The 23,386-nt window shown below is 60.2% G+C and overlaps 2 protein-coding genes across 2 annotated transcripts; one reads left to right on the top strand and one right to left on the bottom strand.

The window, feature by feature from the left end:
* Window positions 1-1,145: 1,145 nt before the first annotated feature.
* On the bottom strand, window positions 1,146-6,876 carry CIMAP1D (CIMAP1 family member D). The gene is made up of 4 exons (XM_061189085.1): window positions 6,750-6,876; window positions 5,739-5,846; window positions 3,066-3,179; window positions 1,146-1,630 (listed from the first exon to the last, which is right to left on the bottom strand). Exons 1-4 carry the CDS (start codon window positions 6,874-6,876, stop codon window positions 1,146-1,148), a joined length of 834 nt encoding a protein of 277 aa, XP_061045068.1.
* Window positions 6,877-18,325: 11,449 nt separating this feature from the next.
* On the top strand, window positions 18,326-23,118 carry MADCAM1 (mucosal vascular addressin cell adhesion molecule 1). The gene is made up of 5 exons (XM_061188923.1): window positions 18,326-18,395; window positions 18,568-18,840; window positions 19,199-19,519; window positions 21,451-21,906; window positions 22,776-23,118. Exons 1-5 carry the CDS (start codon window positions 18,335-18,337, stop codon window positions 22,883-22,885), a joined length of 1,221 nt encoding a protein of 406 aa, XP_061044906.1. The 5' UTR covers window positions 18,326-18,334; the 3' UTR covers window positions 22,886-23,118.
* Window positions 23,119-23,386: the final 268 nt, after the last annotated feature.

The following is a 23,386-nucleotide window of genomic DNA, read 5'->3' as shown; positions in this document are numbered from 1 at the left end:
CCCGCCCCCCCCCCCTGCTCCGGGTCTTCTCCTCCAGGGAGTCGAGGTGCAGTCTGTCCCTCCCAAGCTCCTGGGTTAGGGTCTTTCTGGGCTGGGGTTTATAACGTGTCATCCCATGGAGCACTCGGTTATAGGACTCCATCCACGTGTTTCCTTCCCACCCCTGGGAAACAGCGGCAGGAACAGAGCCCAAAGGGCAGGATTTACATCCTGGCATCAGAAGGACACACACTCTCAGTGCCCTCAGACAAGTGTCCAATCTCCCTGAAGCCCTGTTTCCCCTTGGTAAACATGACCTGCCTCCTGAGTCACTGTGAGATGATCTTATCAATATCTGGAACACGGTAGGAACCTACTGATGGCAAATGTTAGACTCCATCAAATTCCTATGCATCCTTCAAAGCCCAGCTTCAGTGTCCCTTCTTCCAAGAAGCCTACCTGGCTAGCTCCCCCCACTCAAAGCCCTGGGCCCACCTCTCCCTTCCTCTACCCCTGGATCCCGTCTCTGGTCCCATCCAGATCCCCAGGGGCTGCAGAGTTGGGGGTCTGGATCTCGAGAGCAGTGTTTGGGTTTCCTTCCTGTGACATGAACAGACAACGCGTGTGTGTTGCGGACAGCTCCTGGTGCCACGGGGATTTATTGGCAAGCAGCTAGAGGGTGGGGAGGGGCAGCAGGGCTGTTTCCAGCCTGATTCGGGGCTGGATTCAGTGCTTCCATGAGTAGCAGGAATGAGCCCAAGTTTGGCAGAAACCCAAGCTGTGCTGGGGACCCAGGCCCTAGCGGGCAGACGCTGAGTTCTAGGACACAGGAAGCCGTGCCTCCAGCCAGCAGCTCGAGAGGACCAGAGTGTCCCTTTTTCCACCCGGCCTGGCCTGGCCTGGCCTGGCCTGGTGTGACCCGGAGAGAAGAAACTGGGACACTGGAAGGAGGCTCTCCCTGTCGGGACCACGGGGTCACAGCCCCCGGGACTGGAGAAAGCAGGTGGCCTAGAAGGACCTCAGACAGTTCAGAGAACAGGAAGAAAGGAGGCACCTTCCCCCCACCCTGGCTTCTCCTAGGCACGCCCACCACCTGCCCACACCCCACGTCACAGCATGGGAAACTGAGGCTCAGCCCAGGCCAGGCGTCCTGTCCCCCGAGGGCATCAGGGTGCGGTGTCCGCGGCCATGGTGGTGGCCCGTTTGGAGTGGCGGATGCCCATGGTGAATGCCGGGGCCCTGGTCTTGGTCATGGTGACCTGCTCGGGGCTGTGGGTGCCGGGGCCAGGCGTCTCATCCGGGGGGCGTGGGGCTCGGGGCCGCCCCAGCATGGTGAAGGCCGGCCGGCGCTGACGGTAGGCGTTGGGGTCCGGGCTATCATACTGGCCTGGACCCGGTATCTCAGTGGGGTCCTGCGGGGGTCGGGCGGGGGGCGTGCGGCCTGCCACCGTGTAGCTTGGGCTGCTGGGCTTAGTGAAGATCTGGGAGCCCCAGAGGGAAGGCAGGGTGTAGGTGTTGGGGGCAGGGGCTGAGGTGTCCAGGGGCCGCAGGCGGAAGCGGGAGCCCAGGGTGAAAGCTGGGGGGGTCCGCTGGCGCATGGGGGCCACCTTCTCTGGGCTGTAGGCCCCAGGGCCGGGCGTCACCTCCAGATCTGTAAGAATGGGGCAGGAAGGTTGGCAATGGACAGGGTCCTCACCTCCTCAAGGACCTGGCGTGGCTCCCCATCGCCACATGCGTCGTGGAGCTTACAGAGCCCAACCTCCCTCTGTTCTCTTTCAAGCCTCTGGCCTTTGCCCAAGCTCAGCCCTCTGCCAGGCATGCCTCCCATTCCCCATTCCCACCTCCCAGGAGCTGCTTTTCCTCCTTCAAGACAGTGCCAAAGGCCCCTTCTCCCTGCTGCCTTCCCCACACCCTCCTAAGCAGAGCCCTCACAGCCCTTCCTGAGATCCCCCTGGGGTGGGTCTCTCCGCCTCTCCAGACATGGCCACACTGAGGTGAGATGGTCCCCACCTGGATCTAACCACACCAGGCTGGGGTCTCACAAAAAGCAAGGACGTGTCAAATCTACTTCAGCTCTCAGCAGTTGGCTTAGTACATGTTGGAGTGGATGGGTGAGTAGAAGGATGGGTAGCGAGTGGGTGGATGAGGAGTGAATGAGTAGATGATGGATTCAGGGAGTTGTAGATGGATTGACAGATTGTGGATGGATGGGTGTGTGGATGGGTGGGTGGGTGGGTGGGTAGATGGATGAGTGGATCATGCATGGATGGATGGATGGGTGGGTGGGTGGGTGCGTGGATGGGTGGATGGGTGGGTGGGTGGGTGGGTGGATGGATGAGTGGATCGTGGATGGATGGATGGGTGGATGGGTGGGTGTGTGGATGGGTGGATGGGTGGATGGGTGGGTGGGTAGATGGATGAGTGGATCGTGGATGGATGGGTGGGTGGATGGGTGGGTGGGTGGGTGCGTGGATGGGTGGGTGGATGGATGAGTGGATCGTGGATGGATGGGTGGATGGATGGGTGCGTGGAGGGGTGGGTGGGTGGGTGTGTAGATGGATGAGTGGATCGTGGATGGATGGGCGGGTGGGTGGGTGGGTGCGTGGATGGGTGGGTGGATTAGATGATGAATAGGTGGATGGGTGGGTAGGTTGGTGAGTAGATAGATGGGCAAATGTATGAATGGATGGATTGACAAGTAGCTGTGTGGTAGGTCAAAGATGAAAGGGTGGGTGGATGGGAGACGCGCTCTAGGTGAGAGGGAGCTGTCTGGAGCCCGCGAAGGGGATGGCTGCATTTGCCACAGTCCCCACTGCACCCTATTGTCTCCTGATGCCAAGGATGAGCTCCAGCTGCCCTTGTGGCACCACATGTGCCCAGGATCACATCACCCTGGGCCACTTCACCCATTCAGGTTCTCTCAGGGCCCCTGGCCCCTCTTCTGAGTCCACTGGATTTTGTCATTCCAAAGATGCTGAAGGTCTAAGAACTCGGGGGTGGGAGGGGAGAAGAGTACGGAGGCATGAGATTCGCTGAGAGCCTGAAGGGGCAGGGTCCTGGTAGGGCAGCACAGGTCAGATACTCACCCCGAGACTTGCCCCGGCCCTGCATGGAGTAGGCAGGGGTGCAGCTGCGGCCAAAGCGGGTGACTTTCGGGTCCAGGAAGTAGACCGGCCCGGGGCTGGTCTCCTGTGGAGATGCTGGGGAGAGGAGCCCAGGGTCCTAAGGGCGCCTCCAATGGCCCCACCGCCTTCTCGGTGCCCTGCTTAACCCTGAGGCGCTCCCACCCCCCGAGGCCCCTGGCCCCATCCTGGAGGGCAGGGACTCAGCCCACCGAGGTATGGTTGCCCTGACCTGGGGGCCCTGGGTCTTGACCGTCTGTGTCCCTGCAGTCAAAGCTGTCCCGTTTGCTGTGCCCCATCCCTGACCTGTCCTCTGCCAGGGGCTAGGGGACCAGCTCCTGGACCATTAGAATTCTGTGTAGAGTGAGAGAACCAGGCCCGAGTAAGGGTCCGAGGAGAGCCCTTCCAGAGCCTGGGCTTGCCTGCAGGTGGCCAGCCTGAGGGAGGGGCTTGTGTTGGGCTCTGAGAGCCAGGTCCTGGGGAAGCTCTCCGCCCAGGTCAGCCTCCTCTTCACACTAGCAGGATGTGAAGATGGACATTGAGATGATCCACGGAAGGGGGTGGTCCAGTGCCTGGCACTTAATAATTGGCACGGGACTTCCATGGTGGTCCAGTGGCTAAGACTCCACGCTCCCAATGCAGGGGGCCCGGGTTCCATCCTTGGTCAGGGAACTAGATCCCGCACGCCGCAACTAAAGGATCCCGCATGCCACAACAGAGATCCCAAGTGCTGCAACTAAGACCCGGCACAGCCAAATAAGTAATAAATAAATAAATAAATAAATAGATTTTTTAAAAAAGAAAGTGGAAAACATGCACCCATTTTAAAAAAAAAATTGGGACTTCCCTGGTGGTGCAGTGGTTAAGAATCCACCTGCCAATGCAGGGGACATGGATTCAATCCCTGGTCTGGGAAGATCCCACATGCCGCAGAGCAACTAAGCCCATGTGCCACAACTACCCAGCCTGCTCTCTAGAGCCCGCGAGCCACAACTACTGAGCCCTCGTGCCACAACTACTGAAGCCTGTGCACCTAGAGCCCGTGCTCTGCAACAAGAGGAGCCACTGCAGTGAGAAGCCCGCACACCGCAATGAAGAGTAGCCCCCGCTCGCTGCAACTAGAGAAAGCCCGCGCACAGCAACGAACACCCAACGCGTTCAAAAAAAAAAAAATTGTGGCCAGTTACTGCGATTGCCATTGTTACTGTCTATAAGCCCACTCCAGGATAAATGCACATGCATCTAAGTGTAGTAGGTCTGACAAGGATCAACTGGTTTAAGTACTATGCGTATGTGTGCACACATGACACAGTAAACACACATGAAGCATGCTCGTGACAAATGAGCACAGTCCAACTAATGGCATTTCCCACCTCGACGCCTTTGCCTATGCTGCAAGCTCTGCCTGGAGTCCCCTTCTTCTCCAGGGGACTCCACCAAACTCCTGCTCATCCTACGAAGCCCAGATCCCATGCCTCCACCTCCAAGAAGTCTTCCCTGGGCACTCAGCAAAGTCTACAGTAACCACCACTACCCCCGACTCCCCAGCCTATTTGTCCCTCTGTCCCAGGATGGGTCCTGTGACTGGGATTAGAACCTGGCAACCTAGGTTGCTCTGGGCCATAGGCTCGGTTCTTGATCCTTCCTAGTGACAGATGTGGTGCTGATTCCCTCGTTTGCCTTCTGGGGCCACTCGCAGCTTCCTGAGTTTTCTCTCACTTTGGTTTGGGATTGTTGCTGATTCTGAAGGCTGAGAAGAGGCTGCTGGCGCCACACCTCCCAACAAGCCTCTGTCCACACGAAGCAAAGTCCCCACAGAGCAAGGACCCTTCCAGCCCCCAGCCCAGCCCACTCGGGACCCCGAGCGCTCTAGAAAGTGGGTGAAGGAGCGTGTGGGCAACGCCATGAAGGCACAGGCTTGCGGGTACACGGCAGTGACACCATCCACACAATGGGCCGCTGGCTGTGGCTGGGGCCCCGTGTCCGCCCCATCACTGCATCCAATGCTCACTCACACCTTGTTGCACCCCTTCTGGCCAGGAGGATAGTGGACATCACAGAGGCGGGGTCGCCCACGGACCAGGCCAGCCCCACAGCCTGCTGTCTCGCCAACATTTCCTGTCCAAACACGAAGGATTCTCCTTCCACCCTCCCCGCGCCCCGTGGGACATCACGGCCCAGGAGCCCCCATCCCGCTGACCAAGGACCTGAGGCGGCACTCACACCCACAGCCCTTCTTTGTGGAGCTCTGACTGGAGACCAGGCACTGCTGTAACCGCTTTGAAGGCATCCAATCCTCACCTAATGAACATCTCCAGACATCCAAGGTGTATTTAATCCTGACCGCAACTCGGTAAGGACTGTACCGTCATTGTTTACAGAGGGGGAAAGAGACACAGCTTGCCCAAGTCAAGCAGCAAGGAATTTGTAAATGCCCTGCAAAACCACACACTACTCCCCTTCCATAAGGAAACAGGGGACCAGAGAGGCACAGCAGCTTCCCTGAGGTCACACAGCAGGGGTTACGTTGCACACCGTCCTGGCTTCCTGCCTGACTGAATGACAGCTTGGATCTAAGGGGGTGAGGAATACTCTGGGTGGGAGATTGGAGGCCCACCTCTCCCACACCGGCCTTACCCTCGCTGGGCCTCCGGAAGAGCGAGTAGGCGGGACCAGCCACCCTGGTGCAGTCGTGGTTGATGTAGCCGACGGTGGACGGCAGGGCGTACAAGCCTGGCCCGGAGCCTGCGACCAAAGCCTGAGGGTCACGGCCTGGGGCCATGCACCCTGAGAGAGGAGAGCAGACAGGGGACCAGCCCCTGAGCCCCCACCTGGCCTCCCAGCCAGTCTCCACAGCAGGGGTGCGGGAGTAGGAGCTGCTGGGGGTGGTGGGGGGAGTGGCAGGGGCTTTGTGAGTCACAGGAGTTACAGGAGGGAGGGGCTGCAGGGCTGGGGCACCCTGGGACCACTGAGGCCCAGACGCAGAGATACACAATCACAGGTGGGGAAACTGAGGCCCAGACGCAGAGATACACAATCACAGGTGGGAAACTGAGGCCCAGACGCAGAGATACACTGTCGCAGGTGGGAAACTGACCCCTGGACACAGAGATACACTGTCACAGTTGCAACGTTTGGTGGCCTCTGCAAGAATGTCAGTGCTACATAGGCCACGGAACCTGACTCCAGCGGCTTTGCTACAGATGGAAAAACTGTGGCAGGGCCGAGGCGGAGCCGAGATTCCAGGGTCAGCGTCAGAGTTAGGGAGGCTCAGCCCCCCCACAGACCGCTGCACAGGCTCCCAGGTTCTGCTCTCTCTGAGACAGTTATCACCAGTGAATACACTGCAAAGGCTTCTTGCTTGTTTTTCCTCGTGTCCGTCCCCCCACGGGACCTCTGCTGCTCTCCTGACCACTGTACCCTCAGCGCCGGGAAAGGTGCCTGGCCTTTAAGACACTCAACTCACGGGCCCACAGGAACGCCACGTTCACACCCATACTGCGGGAAGGAAAACTGAGGTTTGGGGAAGCGCAGGGGCTTAGAGACTCCCTCCTCCAGCCAGGCTCCCACACATTCCAGACACCCCAGCGGGGCGGGGGCATTGGAGCAGGGAAGTGTCCCACCACCACGGCCCCCTCGCCCACCTACCGTTCTCCAAGGGGACTACCCCGCAGGACCTCCTCAGACCAGTCTCCGGGATCTGGCACTCGGTGGCCCGCCGGCCCAGGGCCACCGGGGTCAGCCGTGGAGCAGGGTCACAGGGGAGGGTCCCCATGGTGGGCAGGGGCCGGTCCGGGGCTCCTGGTGTCAGCTCCTTGGCCACGCAGCTCTGGGCTACAGGTGCCGGCACCTTCCCCGATCCTGGCGGCTTCTGCGGGGTTCGCAGAGCCCCGGGCAACCACACCCTCCAGACGGCACAGACGGCCCCTTGTCTGTCGGCAGGGAGTCTGGGGCCCTGGCCCGAGCAGGCTGGCCAGCGGTCACTGGCCTGGAAGTGGGGCCAGGATCGAGTGTCGGCCAGGCAGCTGGATGGTCCAGGAAAGAATCCGATGTCAGCAGAGCCGGTCCCCCGGGAGCCAGCTGAGCTGGGCAGCCCAGGCCAGAGCAGGCCCTGGGGAGCCGGAGCTGCAAACAGGACACCCACAGCCTGGTGGCAGGAGGGACAGGTGAGGTCATGGGCAGCCTGGCCCCATTTCTACAGCTAGGGAAACTGAGGCACGGTCCAAGGTTGCCACTCTGGGAGCTGCTTCCTCCCCTCCTTCCTTCATCCAGGAAGGACTTATTGGGCACCTACTGTGTACTAGTTTCTGTTTGGGTTGGTGGGACATGATGGGAACAGGCAGACGAGGAGTTGATGTTTTCGGGAGGGGAGAGAGGAAATAAGCAATAAATGTATAAATGAGCACACCATATGTTAGAAGGTTAAATGTTCTGCAAACATACAGCAGAGCAGGGAGTCGGGGACAGCGGTGCAGGGGCAGGATGAGAGGTCACTGCAGTGAGAAGGTGAGGGAACATCATTTCAGGATAGGGAAGGGCTGTGCCGAGGCCCCGGGCAGGAGCTAGAATGGCAAGGAGGCGGCAGTGGTCCTCCAGGACAGGCCCCTGCCTTCCAGAAGCCAACAGGGATTTACTTCATCCCAATGCAGAGTTTATTTCCTTGACTGCACCGAAGGCTACCACGGTGTCAGGCTCCAAGATGGGGCTCGGGGAAACCTGGCTGAACAGAATTCACATTCCTGTCTCTTCCTGGCATCCTGGTTTGTTGTTGTGTTGTCAGCCCCTTTTGCACTGCAATGTGTTACCTACCAGTTGTGTTGAGTTACAATTCACATACCATACAATTCATTCCACAATGTATTTTTCATGCATTCTGTAATTTTTTAACTTTTTAATCAAAAAGTCATAGTCTGTGTCAAAGGTCATAAAACTTATATTAGAAAAGAAGATCTTAAAATCAGTGACCTAGAAAACTGTAGAAAGAATTAACAAAGCCCCCCCCCCCCCACCAAAAAAGCTGGCTCTTTAAAAGCATCAACAAATTTGATAAGGCTCCAGCTGGACTGATCAAGAAACCAGTGAGGTGAACCAGTCACAACACTGGGAACAGAGGACGGGCAGCAGTGCAGACCCGCAGGCTCAAGGGGTAACGCGGTCTGTGTGAAGCCAGAAAAAGACCTTTTGCTGAGCAGGAGCTGAGGCGCTTTCTGCGCCGGCATCATCGTGTTTAATTAACCCAGCATCTCGTAAGAGGTACTGATGCTGACCCCTCTGTGGTCACAGGTGGGGAGATGAGGCTCGAGGAGGGAGAGTGACAGGCACAGAACTCTTGGCTCAGGTTTTAGAGCAAAGCTTAGGGTCAAGGGCTTCTCCCGGGTTCTAATTCTCGCTCAGCTTTCTGGGAGTGCAGAAATCCTCTGGATTCCCGTCGCTCTAAGGATAAAATCCAAGCCCTCCCTGTCACACGAGGCCCCGCACGGTCTCACCCCCACTTCCATCCGCCCCGGACTCCTACTCCTCAGCCCTGGTCCACACCCCTGCGGCCACATCAGCCGGCTTCCTGCTCCTTGGGTGGGAACCTCGGGGCCTTTACCTGCCCACCCTCCCCCTGGGATGCACGTTCTGCAGATCAGCCCACAGCCAGCTCCATCCTCATTCACCTGTGGGCCCCAACACTGGACAAGCTACGTGCTTCTTTCCAGAAGCGCACAAACTCCAGAGCCGTGGACAGAAGTGGGCACTGAGGAGGGAGATGGGGGATAAATACTCCACCTCCCTCTCCTTCTGCCTGTTAGCGCCTCCCACTGACCCACACCGGCCAGACTTGCAGGAGCCCAGGGACACCCCACTGAGGTCAGCCGCCGGGGCCCAGGGCAGGCAGAGGAAGGACCCCAGCCCTCCCCATGCCTGGGGCCCCCAGCCCAGGCTCCATCAGCCAGCCCTGGAGTGAAGACAGCTAGAGACACTGGTTCCAGTCAGGATTCGGCCCCCACTGTTTCCTCTCTGTGTTACAGCCCCAGAGACGAGACCCTACATTCAGACTCCATTTCCCCTCTGTGCCCTAGGAAAGAACCAAGGGCTAACACGGAGTGCGGGGTGGGAGGGACAGACTAGACCAGCAGCCTGAGCTGGGAAGGGTGCTCTGGGGACCTCCAGGCCCAGCCCCCTCCCCGCCTGAACTCAGCACCCCCCAGCCTGCCGGCCCCCCCACTACTGGCTCACTTGTTTCTGCAACTCCAGCCCAGAAATCTTCACTCCACCAGGTGAGCTGAGATGCCAATTAGCTCAAAGCAGATGCAAACAGCCGTGTTTTAATCCGAACTGACACAGGGGCAGCAGAGGGCAAATCAAAGAACGAGTAAAAGGAAGCCTAGCTGGGCGTGAGAGCAGGGCTCAGGCCCAGCCACGAGGCCGAGGTGCAGGCAGTGTCTGCGGGAGACTGCAGAGCCGAGCCAATGCCTGGATACAGCCGGTGCTCCACAAATTTCAGCCCTTATCACAGTTACTACTTCAACCAGGATTCAGCTGTGCATCAGGCACTTTCAGGTACTGGGGAAACAGGGGTGAACAAAACCCATAAACTCCTTTCCTCCCCTTTTAATGGAGAGAGGCAGGCAAGTAAGTCTGTAGGTGTTAAAGGCAAGTAGCAAGGAGGGGCCGGAGGTGTGGGGAGTGCAGCTGGGGAAGCCTCACTGAGCAGGTGTCACTGGAGGAGAGACCAGAGGGAGGTGAGGAGCGAGCGGGGGAGACCTGGGGAGAGGGCGCACCTGGCAGGGGCACCGCCGGAACAAAGGCCCTGGGACAGCATTGCGCCCGGCGTGTGGGAGGGACCGCGGGGAGGCCTGTGGCGGTTGGAGCGGAATGAGCGAGGGGGAGAGAGAGGAGGTGAGGGCAGGAGGGGATGGGGTGGGTCGGGTGGTGCAGGACCCGGGGTCGCAAAGGGCTCGGCTCTCACCCAGAGGGACTTGGGACCCCCCAGGGCGGCGGGCAGAGCAGGGACGCGGGCTCGCTGCTCACAGGCGCCCTCTGGCGGCTTCGGGGAGAACAGGCCGTGGGCGGCACCGGGAGCCCGGGCGGAGGGGACAGCGGGGGTCTGGGAGGGGTGGGGTGGGGGAGATGCGGGGGAGGGATGGGGGGGTGTCAGGGAGGATAGTGGGGAATTGCGGGCCGAGGAACTGTGGGGCCAGCTTAGCTGGGATGGAGCAGGAGGGCGCGAGAAGCAGGTGAGTTCTGGGTCTACTTTTTTTTTTCTTTTTTTTTTTGTGGCCGCCTTGGGTCCTCGTTGCTGCACCAGGGCTTTCTCTGGTTGCAGCGAGTGGAGGCTACTCTTTGTTGCGGTGCACGGGCTTCTCATTGCGGTGGCTTCTCTTGTTGCAGAGCACAGGTTCTAGGCGCGAGGGCTTCAATAGTTGTGGTGCACGGGCTTAGTTGCTCCACAGCATGTGGGATCTTCCCGGACCAGGGTTCGAACCCGTGTACCCTGCATTGGCAGGCAGATTCTTAACCACTGTGCCACCAGGGAAGCCCTGGGTCTACTTTAAAACTAGAACCAACAGGGTTTGCAGGCAGATTTGATGTAGGCAGGGAGGGAGCTACGAGCCTCCAGGATTTGGTCTGCTCACCTCAAAGAATGGAGCTGCAGGTAACGGGGAGGTAGCAGAGGCGGGAGGGGCAGCCTTTAGAAGATCATGAGTTCAGTCTTGGGACTGTGGGCTTGGGACTCCATGGGACATGCACCTGGTCAGCCAGCTGTACAGGGTGGGTTGTTGGTTATCTATGGGCCCTGTGGGTTCAGAGACACCTTGGCTTTTACCCCGAGGGAGGTGGGAGCCCTGGAGGGTTTGAAGCAGAGGAGGCGAGTGGTCAGTATTAAGAGAAAGGGAGGTGTCAAGAATAGCTTTGACCTGAGTCTCCTGAAGGAAGTTGACCTCAACTGAGAAGAGGGGCCCAGTTGCTTTCCTTAGTTCTTTACCGTCCGATTCTGCCCTGCTCCTTCCTGACACACACACGCAGCGGAAGAGGCGGAGGCTGTGCGTGTCCTATCCTGGGGTCCAGCACATCACCAGTCTAAAGCAGGCGCACAAATACCCTAAAAAGAAAGGGGTGAGGGGTTGTTAACACTGCTGCGCTGAGCCGAGGTCCCCCACCCGTCTCTAAAACCATCTGGGAGCTAAAAGTGAGTTTGCACCCCAGGAAGCTGGGTTACTGGATGGCCTGCTGTTCTGTCCCTGGCATGGGGGCGCCGCAGGCCAGGTGTTTGTGGGGACACCACCCCATGCGGTGCCAGCTTTCCCCCTGCCCTCCTGGCCTGAGATCTGTCACTTCCCACCTCCCAGGGCCCTCGGAATTGTCCCTTATTCGGGCCTGACTCAGACTCACGTGCCTCGGTGGCCGCCTGCCCCTTTGTTCCAGGGGCGGGGATGCTAACAAGGAAGACTTGTTCTTCCAGGGATCAGGACTCAGAGAACCTGCCAGCTTCCCTCCTGCCTCCATCCGGGAAAGAGCCGGCGGCGACTCTCCACGTGGGACCAAGCCAAGCAGGGAGGCAGCAGCTCTCCTGTTCTGCTGGGTACCCCGCTGCATGCCCGCCGAGTCCCCATTATGAGGATGAGCACACGAGGTCCAGAGGAAGGAAGGGCTCGAATTGCGGGGGGGCTGGAGAGCGTCTCAGCAGGCTTTCCTGGAGCCCACAAAGTCCTACCCGACCACGACCAGGTCCTTTCTCCCCTCTCTGGCTTTATCCATCCCTCCAGGGCCGTCCCTCTGGCCTCCCAGCTGCAGGGCCTTTGCACTCACTGTACCTTCTACCTGGTACACTCCTTCCCACATAGCTGCTTCCTAATTCTCTTCACTTCCCCCAAGTCTTTGCTCAAACCTCCGCCATCTGCCCACCCAACTTCATCCTACAACTTGCCCCATGTCCACACTGCCAATCCCCCTTCCATCTTTTTCTTTTTCCCACAGCATTTATCACCCACTAATATAGTATAGCATTTGTCCCCAGCACAGTGATGGGCTGGAGCTCATGAGAGCTGACTTAGCAAGTTGATGTCCTGCTGGCAGCTCCCATCAGCCACGGTGGGAGTATTTACACCCAGGAATCAGCATGAAAAAAGCTACAGAGCAGGGCTTTTTGCCCTAAAGTGCCAGCTGTTCAACATTTATAGGCACACTGCTGCCTGTTTATTATACTTAATGTTTACACCTCCTGGTTCCCGCCCCCGCCCCGTCTCCATAAGAATGGAAGCCCCTTGGGGCAGGGTCGGCCCACTTTGCTCTCTGCTGTCACCCGGGCACCTAGAACAGTATTTGGCAACTGGTGGGCGCTCAATAACTATTCGTGTCTTAATGAGTGACCCTCATCAGGGCCCTTGAGACAAAACCACCCTCAGCATGAGCCTGGTCATCCTCCAGCGCTAGAGAACACACTCAGGGCCCCAGCACCGAGACCCTGGGCCGGGCAACAGGACTCTGGCCTCCTGGCACGGACTCCATCACAACACACGACCCTCGTCACGACCCCACCCCAGCCGCTGAGACGCCCCCGCAGCCCCGACGCCACGGCCCAGCCGCGGCGGTGCAGGGGCGGCTCCAGGCCCGGCCACGCTCCTCTGTGCGTTCCTCTGGGCCGGCGCCTTCCGGTTCGGGGTGGAGGACCCCCGGCCTCTTCGCTTCCCCGAACCCACACCAAACCGCCTCAGGGGCTTCCGCCCCGTACCTCCCCGTCCAGGTCCCGGGCGATGCCAGCGCAGCAGGAGCACTGGGGGCGGGACCTTTAAGAGGCACAACGCCGCTGTCATTCGCCCTAAAATACGCGCAGAAGGACACCCCCTCCCCAGCCGTCGAGTCGGGCCCGAGGGCCACGCCACCTCGTTGGCCAGTCGGGGCTAGAGAGCCCCTGCGCTGCGCGCGGCCTTGTGGGAAACGCGCCCCGGCCCGCCACCCCGGCGCCCGGGGCATGCCCGGACTTGTAGTCCGGCAGCGCGTGGCGGCCGCAGAAGACGCCGGTACGCGCGGGTGGCGGGAGCCGGGACCCGGGCGCTCCTGCCTTAGTGGCTGAAGGATGCGGCGCCTCCCGGGGCCGAGCCGAGCTGAACCGCAGCGTCCTGCTGGCCGAGGAACTCGTCATCAAGGACGGCGGCGCAGTGGGTGCACCAGTCTGGCCCGACACTGACCCTCAACCCCGGCCCGACCCTGACCTTCAGCCCCGACCCGTAACCTTCGGCCCCGGCAGGACTCTGATCCTCAGCCCCAGAAGGACCCTGACCCTCAGCCCCGATCCCTGACCCTCAGCCCCGACCCCTGATCCTCAGCCCCGGCAGGACCCTGACCCCCGGCCCCAGCAGGACCTTGATCTCAGCCCTCACCCTGCTGGGCACCCAGCTTACCTGGATCAGTCTCAGCCTTGGACGTTGGACCTTGGCCCCATTCCCTACCCAGCACCCACAGAGCCCTGCCCCAGACACCCGGGCGCAGCCCTGCCACCCCAGTTTCCCACCATCCCTGGAGAACCATCCCCAACCCCACCTTGACTGGGCTCTGAACTTGCACCCCCCCATCATCCAGACCTCGCTGCCAGGCTCGGATCCTCCTGGTCCCACTCATGTCACAGGTACAGACCCTGCACTTGAAACAGGCCCCTTGGGCAGAGAACTTTCCTGAGGGGTCTGCTCTGGGCGCTGACGGTGACCCCAGCCCAACCCCTCTCCCTCTCCAGGCAGGGCGCCCCGAGGCTCCCAAGTCGTCCACCAGCAGCCTCCCACCCAGGGTTTCCCAACCTCTGAGGTTCCCAGCACCGCTGGCACTGGGGCGCAATTGTTCTCCGGGCGCTGTGGGGGTGGAGTGGCTCCCTGGCCCCAGCCCCTCAATGCGGAGAGCCTCCACAGTGTGACAACCACTGTCCTAACCCCTCAGCACAGCGGGGGTCCCAGGGCTCAGCCTGGGGTCCGGTGGAGGACCCCAACATTTCCATTCTATGCTCACAGACACAAAGCCAATGCAAGCCCCCCCACTGGAGAGAGTCCCAATGGCCACACAGAAAAAACGGACAGAGAAACTGGTGCCATGAGTAAACAGAAAATCAGTTTTTAAAAGGTGCTTTAGGGCTTCCCTGGTGGCGCAGTGGTTAAGAATCCACCTGCCAATGCAGGGAACACGGGTTCGAACCCTGGTCGAACCCTGGGAAGATCCCACATGCCGCGGAGCAACTAAGCCCGTGCGCCACAGCTACTGAGTCTGCGCTCTAGAGCCCACGAGCCACAACTACTGAGCCCACGTGCCACAACTACTGAAGCCCACGAGCCTAGAGCCCGTGCTCCACAACAAGAGAAGCCACGTCAATGAGAAGCCCACGCACCGCAACGAAGAGTAGCCCCCACTCACGGCAACTAGAGAAAGCCCACGCGCAGCAACGAAGACCCAACGCAGCCAAAAATCAATAAATTAAAAAAAAAAAAAGGTGCTTTATTTAACCAGGCGTATCCAAAATATTATCATTTCAACATGAAATACTCAATAAATATTGAGATTTTTACATTCTTCACTCATACTAAATTCTCTAAGTCCAGGGTGTATTTTACTCTTACCTATATTTTCTGCTTAATTTTCATTGGAAGTATTTCATCTGTATATAAGCTTTCCTAAAACTGTAGATGAGGGAATTCCCTGGCGTCCAGTAGTTACGACTCTGCGCTTACACTGCAGGGAGCACAGGTTCGATCCCTGGTCAGGGAACTAAGATCCCGCAAGCCACGCGGCACAGCCCAAAAAAATAAAAAATAATAAAATTGTAGATGAAAAAGGAGATTCATAAACGCAAATTGTTCCAAACGTACTTAAAAGTTTTCCAATAAGTGGATCAAACGTCTGTTTTTAGGTTGGTATTTAAATTAAAAATTACATTTCAGGTGGCGAGTAGCCGTGCCTGGCTGGCAGCTCTGCCCAGGCCTGAGTTTGTCCTGTGCCCCAACCTTGTCACCTCCCCAGCCGGGCCCTGGGATGGATCAGCTAGGCTACAGCCAGCTGGCCTAGGCAAGGTTGGAATTTCACACAGCTGGCCCAGCGCTGGCCCTAGTGACCCACAGCAGTTCCTTGTCAACTGTTTGAATTCTTTGCAGCACTTCTGCCCTGGGGGTGGCCCTCCCGCTCCTCAGGGAACACCCACACCGCCATCACAGCACTGGGTCTGCTTCCTTGGTCAGGCAGAGCAGTGCCTTCCTCCTCAGACATAGCTGGTCCCCATACCAGGGCTGCCAAAGTGGATGCGTGGGGTGGTGTAGAGGGGGGAGGGTTTTCAGTTGGGGGTGGATGGGTACATGGGTGGGTGGACAGCTGGCCGACAGTGGCCAGAGGGACAGGTGGGTGGGTGTTGGGCGAGCAGACCTCTGATCTGAGCTCCACCCTGGTCTGCCCACACCTGCTAAAGTCAGTCTGGGCCTGTCCTGAGGGGTCTGCTCTGGGCACTGATGGTGACCCCAGCCCAACCCCTCCCCCTCTACAGGCAGGGCACCCCGAGGCTCCCAAGTCGTCCACCAGTCAGCCATCCTCACCCCCTCAGCCCAGCTCGGCCAGGGGACTTCAGGGGCCAGCAGGGACGTCGAAGGCCTGATGGAACAGCTCCTGTCCAGCTCTACAGCTGGCTATGTAACAGGCGACCCCTCACAGCCTCCGTCTCCTCCCCTAGCCTCCCTGAGACCACCGAGGCAGGGAGCCACCCAGGGAGGGGGCTCAGGCTAAAGTCTGGGGTGCTTCAGCACCAGAGCTGGGTGGGGCACCTGACAGGGGCCCCAAATGACCCAGCCCTGCCCTCAGGGCTCCAGCTCACCCCAAAGAAAACCCGTGAGGCTCCCAAGTGACCAGTGATGTTAGCGAGGGGAGCTGGCCAGCCGGGGTGCAGGGGTCCTGGGGGAACGGGAATCGCCCAAGGCTGGGGTGCTGGCCTCTCTGGACACCCTCCTTGGCCCTGAGTGCCCTGCAGAGCCCCGATGCCATCCTGGGAAGGTTGGGCTTGGGTGGGGGCCGGGACCTCCATGGGAAGGAGGCTTCCTACAGAGGCCACTGAGGACTTCCTCCGGGTGGGGCGAGGGGGCGATGCTGGGAAGGGGGGACCAAGAGCAGGAAGCCCAGGCTGGGGGGATACAGCCAGGACCTCAGCCCCCACCCAGGCGGCTCTCGTGGGCTCAGTCACCTAGGACAAGAGCAGATGTCCCTGGGGCAGGTGGGAAGTGCAGTTCAGTCCCCCCCCCCGCCCCCCCCCCGCTGGTGCTGGACCTGCCCCTGCCCCTCCTGGGGTCCATCCAGACCCCCTCCAGTCACCTGCCCCGTCCCTCTCTTCTTCCCCCACCCCTCCGTCTGTCTGTCTGTCTCTGTCTCCCCACCCGCCTGCCCAGAATCTTCTTCCTCTTCTTCCTCAGGGTGGCCTCTGCTGATGCCGCGGTCATCGTGGTCCCCTTAGCGCTGTCCTCTTAAGCCGCGGGTGTCATTAACCCTCCTCGTTCACGCAAGCAGAGGCTTGGAGCTGGAGGGGCCAGCGATGGCGGGGGAGGGGCAAGTCCACACCCTGCAAGGGCCTTGGCTGCCAGGGTGCCAGGAAGCCGGGTCAGGGTCTGGGAAGAGACCCATTCACCAGGCCTGCTGCCCCCCACCCGGGTTAAGGGCCCAGCTTCCCGAGAAGGGCCCACACCTCCGGCCTGGGGAGGGGCGGCACCTTGGAGCTGCCTTCCTGTGCGGCCTTTCCTGGCACCGAGGTAGGAGGGGGATGGGACCAAGGAAGTTAGACTCTGGGTTCGCACACTTGGGTCCCCCTGAGTCTCCGCTCCCCTCCCCTGCCCCCAGCGGCACCCCACCCCCCCCGCTCAGCTCCCCTCCCCTGCCCACCGGCCCCTGCTCTTAGGCCCCAGTTTCTACCTCTGACAATTAAGATGTTGAGAAGACAGACGGGCAGGGCTGGTGGTGCTTAGAAACAGCATGGCCTGGCGACTCCTCTCTTACACTGAAGTCAGGGAAACTGAGGCAGAAGTCACACCCTGAAGTCAGGCGGGGGTGGGGGGGCAACCAGGACTCTCCATCTTTTTCCTCCTGCGTGCCTGCTGCACAGGGGGTCTGGGGTCACAGCGGACGAGATCCCCCCATTCCCAGTACAAGGGGGATGTGACATCAGCCACTTGACCTCGTTAAGGACTGCGAGGAAGTCAGGGGGCGGGGGAGGCTGGCTGGGGAACTTCCCACTCAGGAGGCGGCATCTGGGCAGAGACGGAGCAGGGGAGGCTCATGCTAAGGTCCTGAGGCTGCCTGGTCTGGAGGCTGCCCAGTCTCATAGGCTCCAGCCACGGCCAGGAGTTGGGATTTTTCCCTCTGCCAGGGGAAGCTGTGGGGTGTCCACGTGCTGAGAGGGTGTTTCTAAATCCACTCTGGGTGCTGGGTGGTGAACGGCTGAGAAGGAAACTGGGGCCAGGCTGAGGGGCCCAGAGGAAAGAGTGGATGGATTCCAGCGTCGGGAAGATGAGGTTCTCAGGCCTCGCCGATGCCTGCTGGGGGCCCCCTCCCCCAGGCTTCTCGTGGGGAGCCCAGACCCCAGTCGCTGTGTGGAACAGAGCACTGAGGCCCCATGCCCGGTGTCCCAGGCTCCCATCACGCCTGCCCGTTTGGCGGACGGGAGACAGGCTCAGAGGCGGGTGGGCCTCGACTCCACACCCTACAGCATCCTCATCCCTGACGGGACCCATCTTCCAAGCGGATTCCTCGGCGCGGTCCACCGCGGGAGACCTGCAGCGCGGCCGCCCAAGCTCGGGGAGGGCTGCTCCCCACCGCCCCCGCGCGGCCGCTCCGGGCAGCGAGGGCTGAGACTCCCGCGACTGGGCGAGCCCGGCGCCAGCCCTGGGCCTGGCTCCGATTTCCATTCAATTGACCTCGACAGTCAGCCCTCTCCCGCCTCCATCTTCCGATCTTCAGTCTCCAAAATTGAAACCTGGAATCGGCCCAGACCCTCCACCCGCGGGTTCTGACCTCGGCCTCCCCCGCCCCCATCTCTGGCCCCCAGTCCCTGCCTCTCTGTCGCCTCCAGGGTCGGGGGTCAGGGTGGGAAACCCCCTCGGGAAACCCCCGGGGAGCAGCTGGAGGAGGGGGAGGGGAAGCGGGGTCGCGGGGCGGGGGGTGGGGGGTGGGGAGAAGGAGCCCGGGGCGCCAGTACTTAAGCCACCTCCCCCGCGGGCAGGGGACAGAGCCGGGGACCGAGCATGGAGCAGGGCCTCGCCCTCCTGCTTCCCCTCTTTCTGGGGCTGCTGCAGCTGGGCCGCGGTGAGCGGGGCAGGGGTCTCCTAGCCGAGAAGGGGTTGGGAGAGAGGAGGGGCTCGGAGAGGGGCAGTGCGGAGGTTTGGGGAGGCGAGGGAGGATCCCACATTGGAGGGCCTCCGAGGAGGGGGCTGGGGCTGGGGGCGCGGGGCGGGGCTGAGAGCGCCGTCGCCCGCAGGTGGGCCGCTGGAGGTGGAGCCCCCCGAGCCCGAGGTGGCGGTGGCCGTGGGCGAGTCGCTACAGTTCACCTGCCGCCTGGCCTGCGAGGACGGCAGGACGGCCTCGGTGCAGTGGCGGGGCCTGGACACCAGCCTGGGCGCCGTGCAGTCGGGCGCGGGTAGCAGCGTCCTCTCCGTGCTCAACGCCTCGCTGTCGGCTGCGGGGCCCCGCGTGTGCGTGGGCTCCTGCGGTGACGTCGCCTTCCAGCACATCGTGCGGCTCCTGGTGTTCGGTGAGCCCCCGCCCCTCCCGCCGCCGTGGCACACGTGGGGCCCAGCCAGCGGCCCTGCTTTCCCTCTATCCTTGTGCCACCTCTGCCTGGGAGGCTTCCGGGATTGCCCAGCCCGCCCCAGCTCAAAGCCGGCCTCGCAGGTCCTCCTGAGTCGATCTGCAGTCCGCTCCCTCCTCCCCGCATCCCCTCTCCCCCAATCCACCCCCAAACCTCCTGTACCTGACCCCCTTGCCCTTTCTGCGGGTGCGGCACTGGGTCTTCCCTGTCCCCAGGCACCAGAAGTCCCCACGCCCCCTCCTCAGGGCCCAGCCCTGACCCTCGGAGCTCTGCCCACCCCCTTCCTCCACTCCCTCCACAGCCTTCCCGGACCAACTGACTGTGGCCCCAGAGGCCCTGGTGGCCGGGCCGGACCAGGAGGTGGCCTGCACAGCCCACAACGTCACGCCTGCTGGCCCTGACGCCCTCTCCATGTCCCTGCTCCTGGGAGATCAGGAACTGGAGGGGGTGGAGGCCCTCCGGGATGTGATGGAGGAGCCCCAGGAGGGCGAGGACCCGCTGTTCCAAGTGACACAGCGCTGGCTGCTGCCCGCCTTGGGGACACCCACCCCACCCTCCCTCCACTGCCAGGCGACCATGAGGCTGCCCGGCTTGGAGCTGAGCCACCGCCGGCCCATTCCAGGTGAGCCTGTGCCTCAGTGTCCCCCAGGAAGTGGGTGAGGTCACACCACCCAGCGCCTGTGAGCCTTGATGAGCGGTGCCCAGTGGTTCTTATGGAATCCTGGTTAAGCCCCTCCCCTGCTGTGTCGCCACCTGGGCAGGTCACAGTACCACAGCCGAGAAAAAATTGCATTCGATCTTTATTTTATTTTATTTTTTAATTATTTAATTTATTATTTATTTTTGGCTGTGTTAGGTCTTTGTTGCTGTGTGCGGGCTTTCTTTAGTTGCAGCGAGCAGGGGCTACTCCCGTTGTGGTGCGCAGGCTTCTCATTGCGGTGGCTTCTCTTCTTGAGGAGCATGGGTTCTAGGCGAGCGGGCTCAGTAGTTGTGGCGCATGGGCTTAGTTGCTCCACGGCATGTGGGATCCTCCCGGACCAGGGCTCGAACCCGTGTTCTCTGCGTTGGCAGGCGGATTCTTAACCTCTGTGCCACCAGGGAAGTCCCTGCATTCGATCTTTAGTCTGTCCCTTCGTGGCAGCCAGGGGCTACTTCTCACTCGTTCATTCATTCAGCAGATTCGCTGAGCACCTACCCTGAGTCAGGCCCCATGATGTGCTGCCCTTCCTCTGCCCACAGCCCTCCAGGGCTCCCACCTCCCTTTGGGTAAAAGCCCAAGCTCCCCGCGCCCACGGAGCCCTGCAGAGACTGACCTGCTTGCCCCGTCTCCCACCCCCACCGCCTGCCTCACTTCCTCCCTCTCTCCCCCTCACTCAGTCTGCTGTTCCTCCGACACCCTAGGTGCAGTCCTGCCCCAGGGCCTTTGCACTGCTGTGCCCTCCACCAGGAATGCTCTTCCCCACATCTCCCTCACCTCCCTCAGGTCTCCTTCCCAGTGAGGCTTGCCCTGACCTCCCTGTCCAAGGGGTCAAACCCCACTCCCACCCCCACCACACACACACACACACACACACACACTCAGGCCCTTTCTCTTCTGTTGAATGTTTGGTGACACCTTTTATCAACATCCGACTCCTGTGTGCTCTCTTTATTTTTTTTCCCATTATCTGTCTCCTCTGCCATTGGTTTCATTGAGATAGGAATGTGTCACTCTCGTTCATGGCTGTCCCCCCAGTGGCTAAAACAGTGCTCAGCGCACAGTAGGTGTCCAATAGATACATCCTGAATGAATTAATCAATAACTGTTATCACAGAGCCTGGCGCATAGTAGGTGCACAAGAAATGCTTGCTGAATGAACTAACGATTGACAACACTTAACGTGGGGCCTGGCACACAGTAGGCACACAGTAGGTGCTCAGTTCATGTCAGATGTTATTAGTTTGTCTCATCTGGGACAGGCCCTGACCTCATCACCAAGCTTCTGGCAGCCTCTCACTAAGGAAGCACAGATTCGTTCTCTGAGAGGGCACCCCGATACTCATGTTAATGGCTGAGGCCTGGGGGCCGGGAAAGGTTTGGCTCAAGTGGAAGCAGGGGTGGCGGGGGAGGCAGGGGTGTGCTGGGTGGGTGTGCACAGAGTCCTCCGGATTTGAGAGCCATCACACAGCAGAACGGACAGATCCCCTCTTGGGGCCTCAGTCTCTCATCTGCACCACAAGGGGGCGGGGCACCCCCTTCCCTCTCCCCACCCCTCAGCCCCATAATAATAAGATCCAACATCTGTGTCACTCTCCACGCCAGCCCCTGGGGTGGGACCTCTCACCCAGCTTTCCAGTTGAGGAAAGTGAGACACGGAGATGTGGATGCTCGCTGGGGGAGGGGCATGACAGACCCCGAGCCGGCTCCTGCCCACTGGGATACCCTGCGATTCACCCAAGTGAATGGACGGGGCTTGGAGCAGTTCTGGTCCAACCTTGTGGTCCGGGTGGAGAGAGGGAGGGAGGAGAAGGGGCTGGGCAGCAGCAAGAACATATGGCTGCCGTGTTTTCCAGTACTGCAGGGCCTGACCTCCCTGGAGCCCCCCGTCATGACCCCCCCAGAGCCCAGCACCACAGAGTCCCTGGAGCCCCCCGTCACGACATCCCTGAAGCCCCCCGTCACCACCTCCCCCGAGGCCACCCCAGAGCAGGCCTCCACCCACAGCCCCAGGAGTCCTGGCCCCGTGCCCCGGAACAGCTCCACCAGGCCCTGCCGCCCGGAGATCCGCCAGTTGTCAGGAGCAGGGGGCTTGGAGCTGCTGTGTGAGGTGGTCTGCGGCCCAGGTGTGGCCGTGCGCTGGACCCGGGCCCCCGGCGGGCTGGCGGCCTACGAGACGCAGGAGGTGGGGGCCCAGGCTTGGCTGAGCGGCGGGAGCGTGCTGTGGGCCGGATGCCACGGTGAGGGCTGGTTCCAGTGTTGCCTGGACCCAGGGGGCCAGACGGCCAACCTGTACGTGGCCTCAGAAATATGTGAGTTCAGGGGCTGGGGCGGGCACGGGGGGGGGGCCTGAGAGGGAGGGGAGCCTTGTGTCTGGCCTTAGGCAAGGGGGGCCCTGCCAGCCTGTGTCCCCAGCTCTCCAGTGGACTTCTGTGACCCTGTAAGATCACAACTGCCTGCATGGCGATAACTAAGTTTCAGGGACTGTGTAGGTGTCACAGCACTTTGTAAACTCTAAACTCTATGGACTGAGACAGCCTGTGGAATAGAGACAGAAATAGAAGGGACTTCCATGGTGGTCCAGCAGTTAAGACTCCGTGCTTGCACTGCAGGGGGCACAGGTTTGATCCCTGGTCTGGAAACTAAGATCTGTGTGGCGTGGCCAAAAAAGAAAAAAAAAAAAAAAAAATAGAATACAGCCACTTTGGTAATTTCCGTTTTTCTGGTAGCCACATTCAGGAATAAAAAGGTAAAAATAAGTTTGACAATATATTTCATCGAACTCAATATATCTCAAACGTTATCATTTCAACATGTAATCTATAAAGAAGCATGAATGAGATTTTTTTTTCCAAACTAAGTCTTCAAAATGCAATGTGTGTTTTACAAAGACAGCGCTGTCCACTCAGACTGATCACATTTCAAATGCAGCTGTGGTGAGTGGTCCCTCACTGGACAGCTCACTTCTGACTACAAGGTCCTATGTACCTTTCAAAAGACTCACTCTAAAGGACTTTGGATAGTCCAGCGATTTTTGTACATTTCAGAAGGCGTTTTAAACTGTGAAGTCCTTTGTAAAATTTCAGGGAACTCGGTCAATCCGGGAGCCCTTAGCCGACTCTGCTGGGCTGCTCCCCAAACCTGCAGAGAGGTGCAAGACTCCGTATGCCTCTCTCTCCAGGCTCCCCACTAACGTCTGCATCCCTGTGGACGGGCAGCTTGGTGCTGGGGCTGCTTCTCCTGGTGTTCCTGACCTACCGCCTGTGGAAACGCTGCCGGCCCACCAGATGATGACCTGGGCTCCCTGCCCCGCCTGGACCACACGGAGGGGGATTTTCCTTCCACTCAGTTGCGACTAGAGGATGTTTGCAGGGTTCTGGACAGCAGGGGGGCTGACCGTGGACCCCTTACCCTGATGGCCAGCACATCCAGGCTCCCCAGCTGGCTGGGCTTCCCCTCAGTGGGGACCCTGGGGAGCCGCCACCCCCACCCCCCCCCCCCCCACGGTGCAGAGCTGGAGAATAAAGAGCATCTGGTCTGACCTCGGTGGTTCCTGTCGTGGTCTGAGGACACGGGGAATCCCCGGCACAGCGCCAACCATCCTCTGCTCTAGGTGACTCCCCAGAGAGACAAGGAAGGACAGGACACCCCAGCCCCACGTGGCCAGGGGTGGGGGGAAGAGGCGTGTGCTCTGTCTGGTGCCTTTCCCTGCATATGGGGACACTGGCACTTAATGAGTAACTAGGAGTCCTCAAAAGAAGCGGAGAAAAGTATTTGTTGGAGGGAAGCACG

Source organism: Eubalaena glacialis, chromosome 4 (genome assembly GCF_028564815.1).
Source record: "Eubalaena glacialis isolate mEubGla1 chromosome 4, mEubGla1.1.hap2.+ XY, whole genome shotgun sequence".
Lineage (NCBI taxonomy): Eukaryota > Metazoa > Chordata > Mammalia > Artiodactyla > Balaenidae > Eubalaena > Eubalaena glacialis.
This window is presented reverse-complemented; position numbering and strand designations above follow the sequence as displayed.

Excerpts from the sequence above, each read along its gene's own strand:
- CIMAP1D (XM_061189085.1), bottom strand. The coding sequence starts at position 6,876 with ATGGGGACCCTCCCCTGTGACCCTGCTCCACGGCTGACCCCGGTGGCC. Across the intron at positions 3,180-5,738 it reads CTTCCGGAGGCCCAGCGAGG|CATCTCCACAGGAGACCAGC; the intron begins GTAAGGCCGGTG and ends TCCTCTCCCCAG. Across the intron at positions 1,631-3,065 it reads GGGCCGGGGCAAGTCTCGGG|ATCTGGAGGTGACGCCCGGC; the intron begins GTGAGTATCTGA and ends CCATTCTTACAG.
- MADCAM1 (XM_061188923.1), top strand. The coding sequence starts at position 18,335 with ATGGAGCAGGGCCTCGCCCTCCTGCTTCCCCTCTTTCTGGGGCTGCTG. Across the intron at positions 18,841-19,198 it reads CGTGCGGCTCCTGGTGTTCG|CCTTCCCGGACCAACTGACT; the intron begins GTGAGCCCCCGC and ends CTCCCTCCACAG. Across the intron at positions 19,520-21,450 it reads CCACCGCCGGCCCATTCCAG|TACTGCAGGGCCTGACCTCC; the intron begins GTGAGCCTGTGC and ends CGTGTTTTCCAG.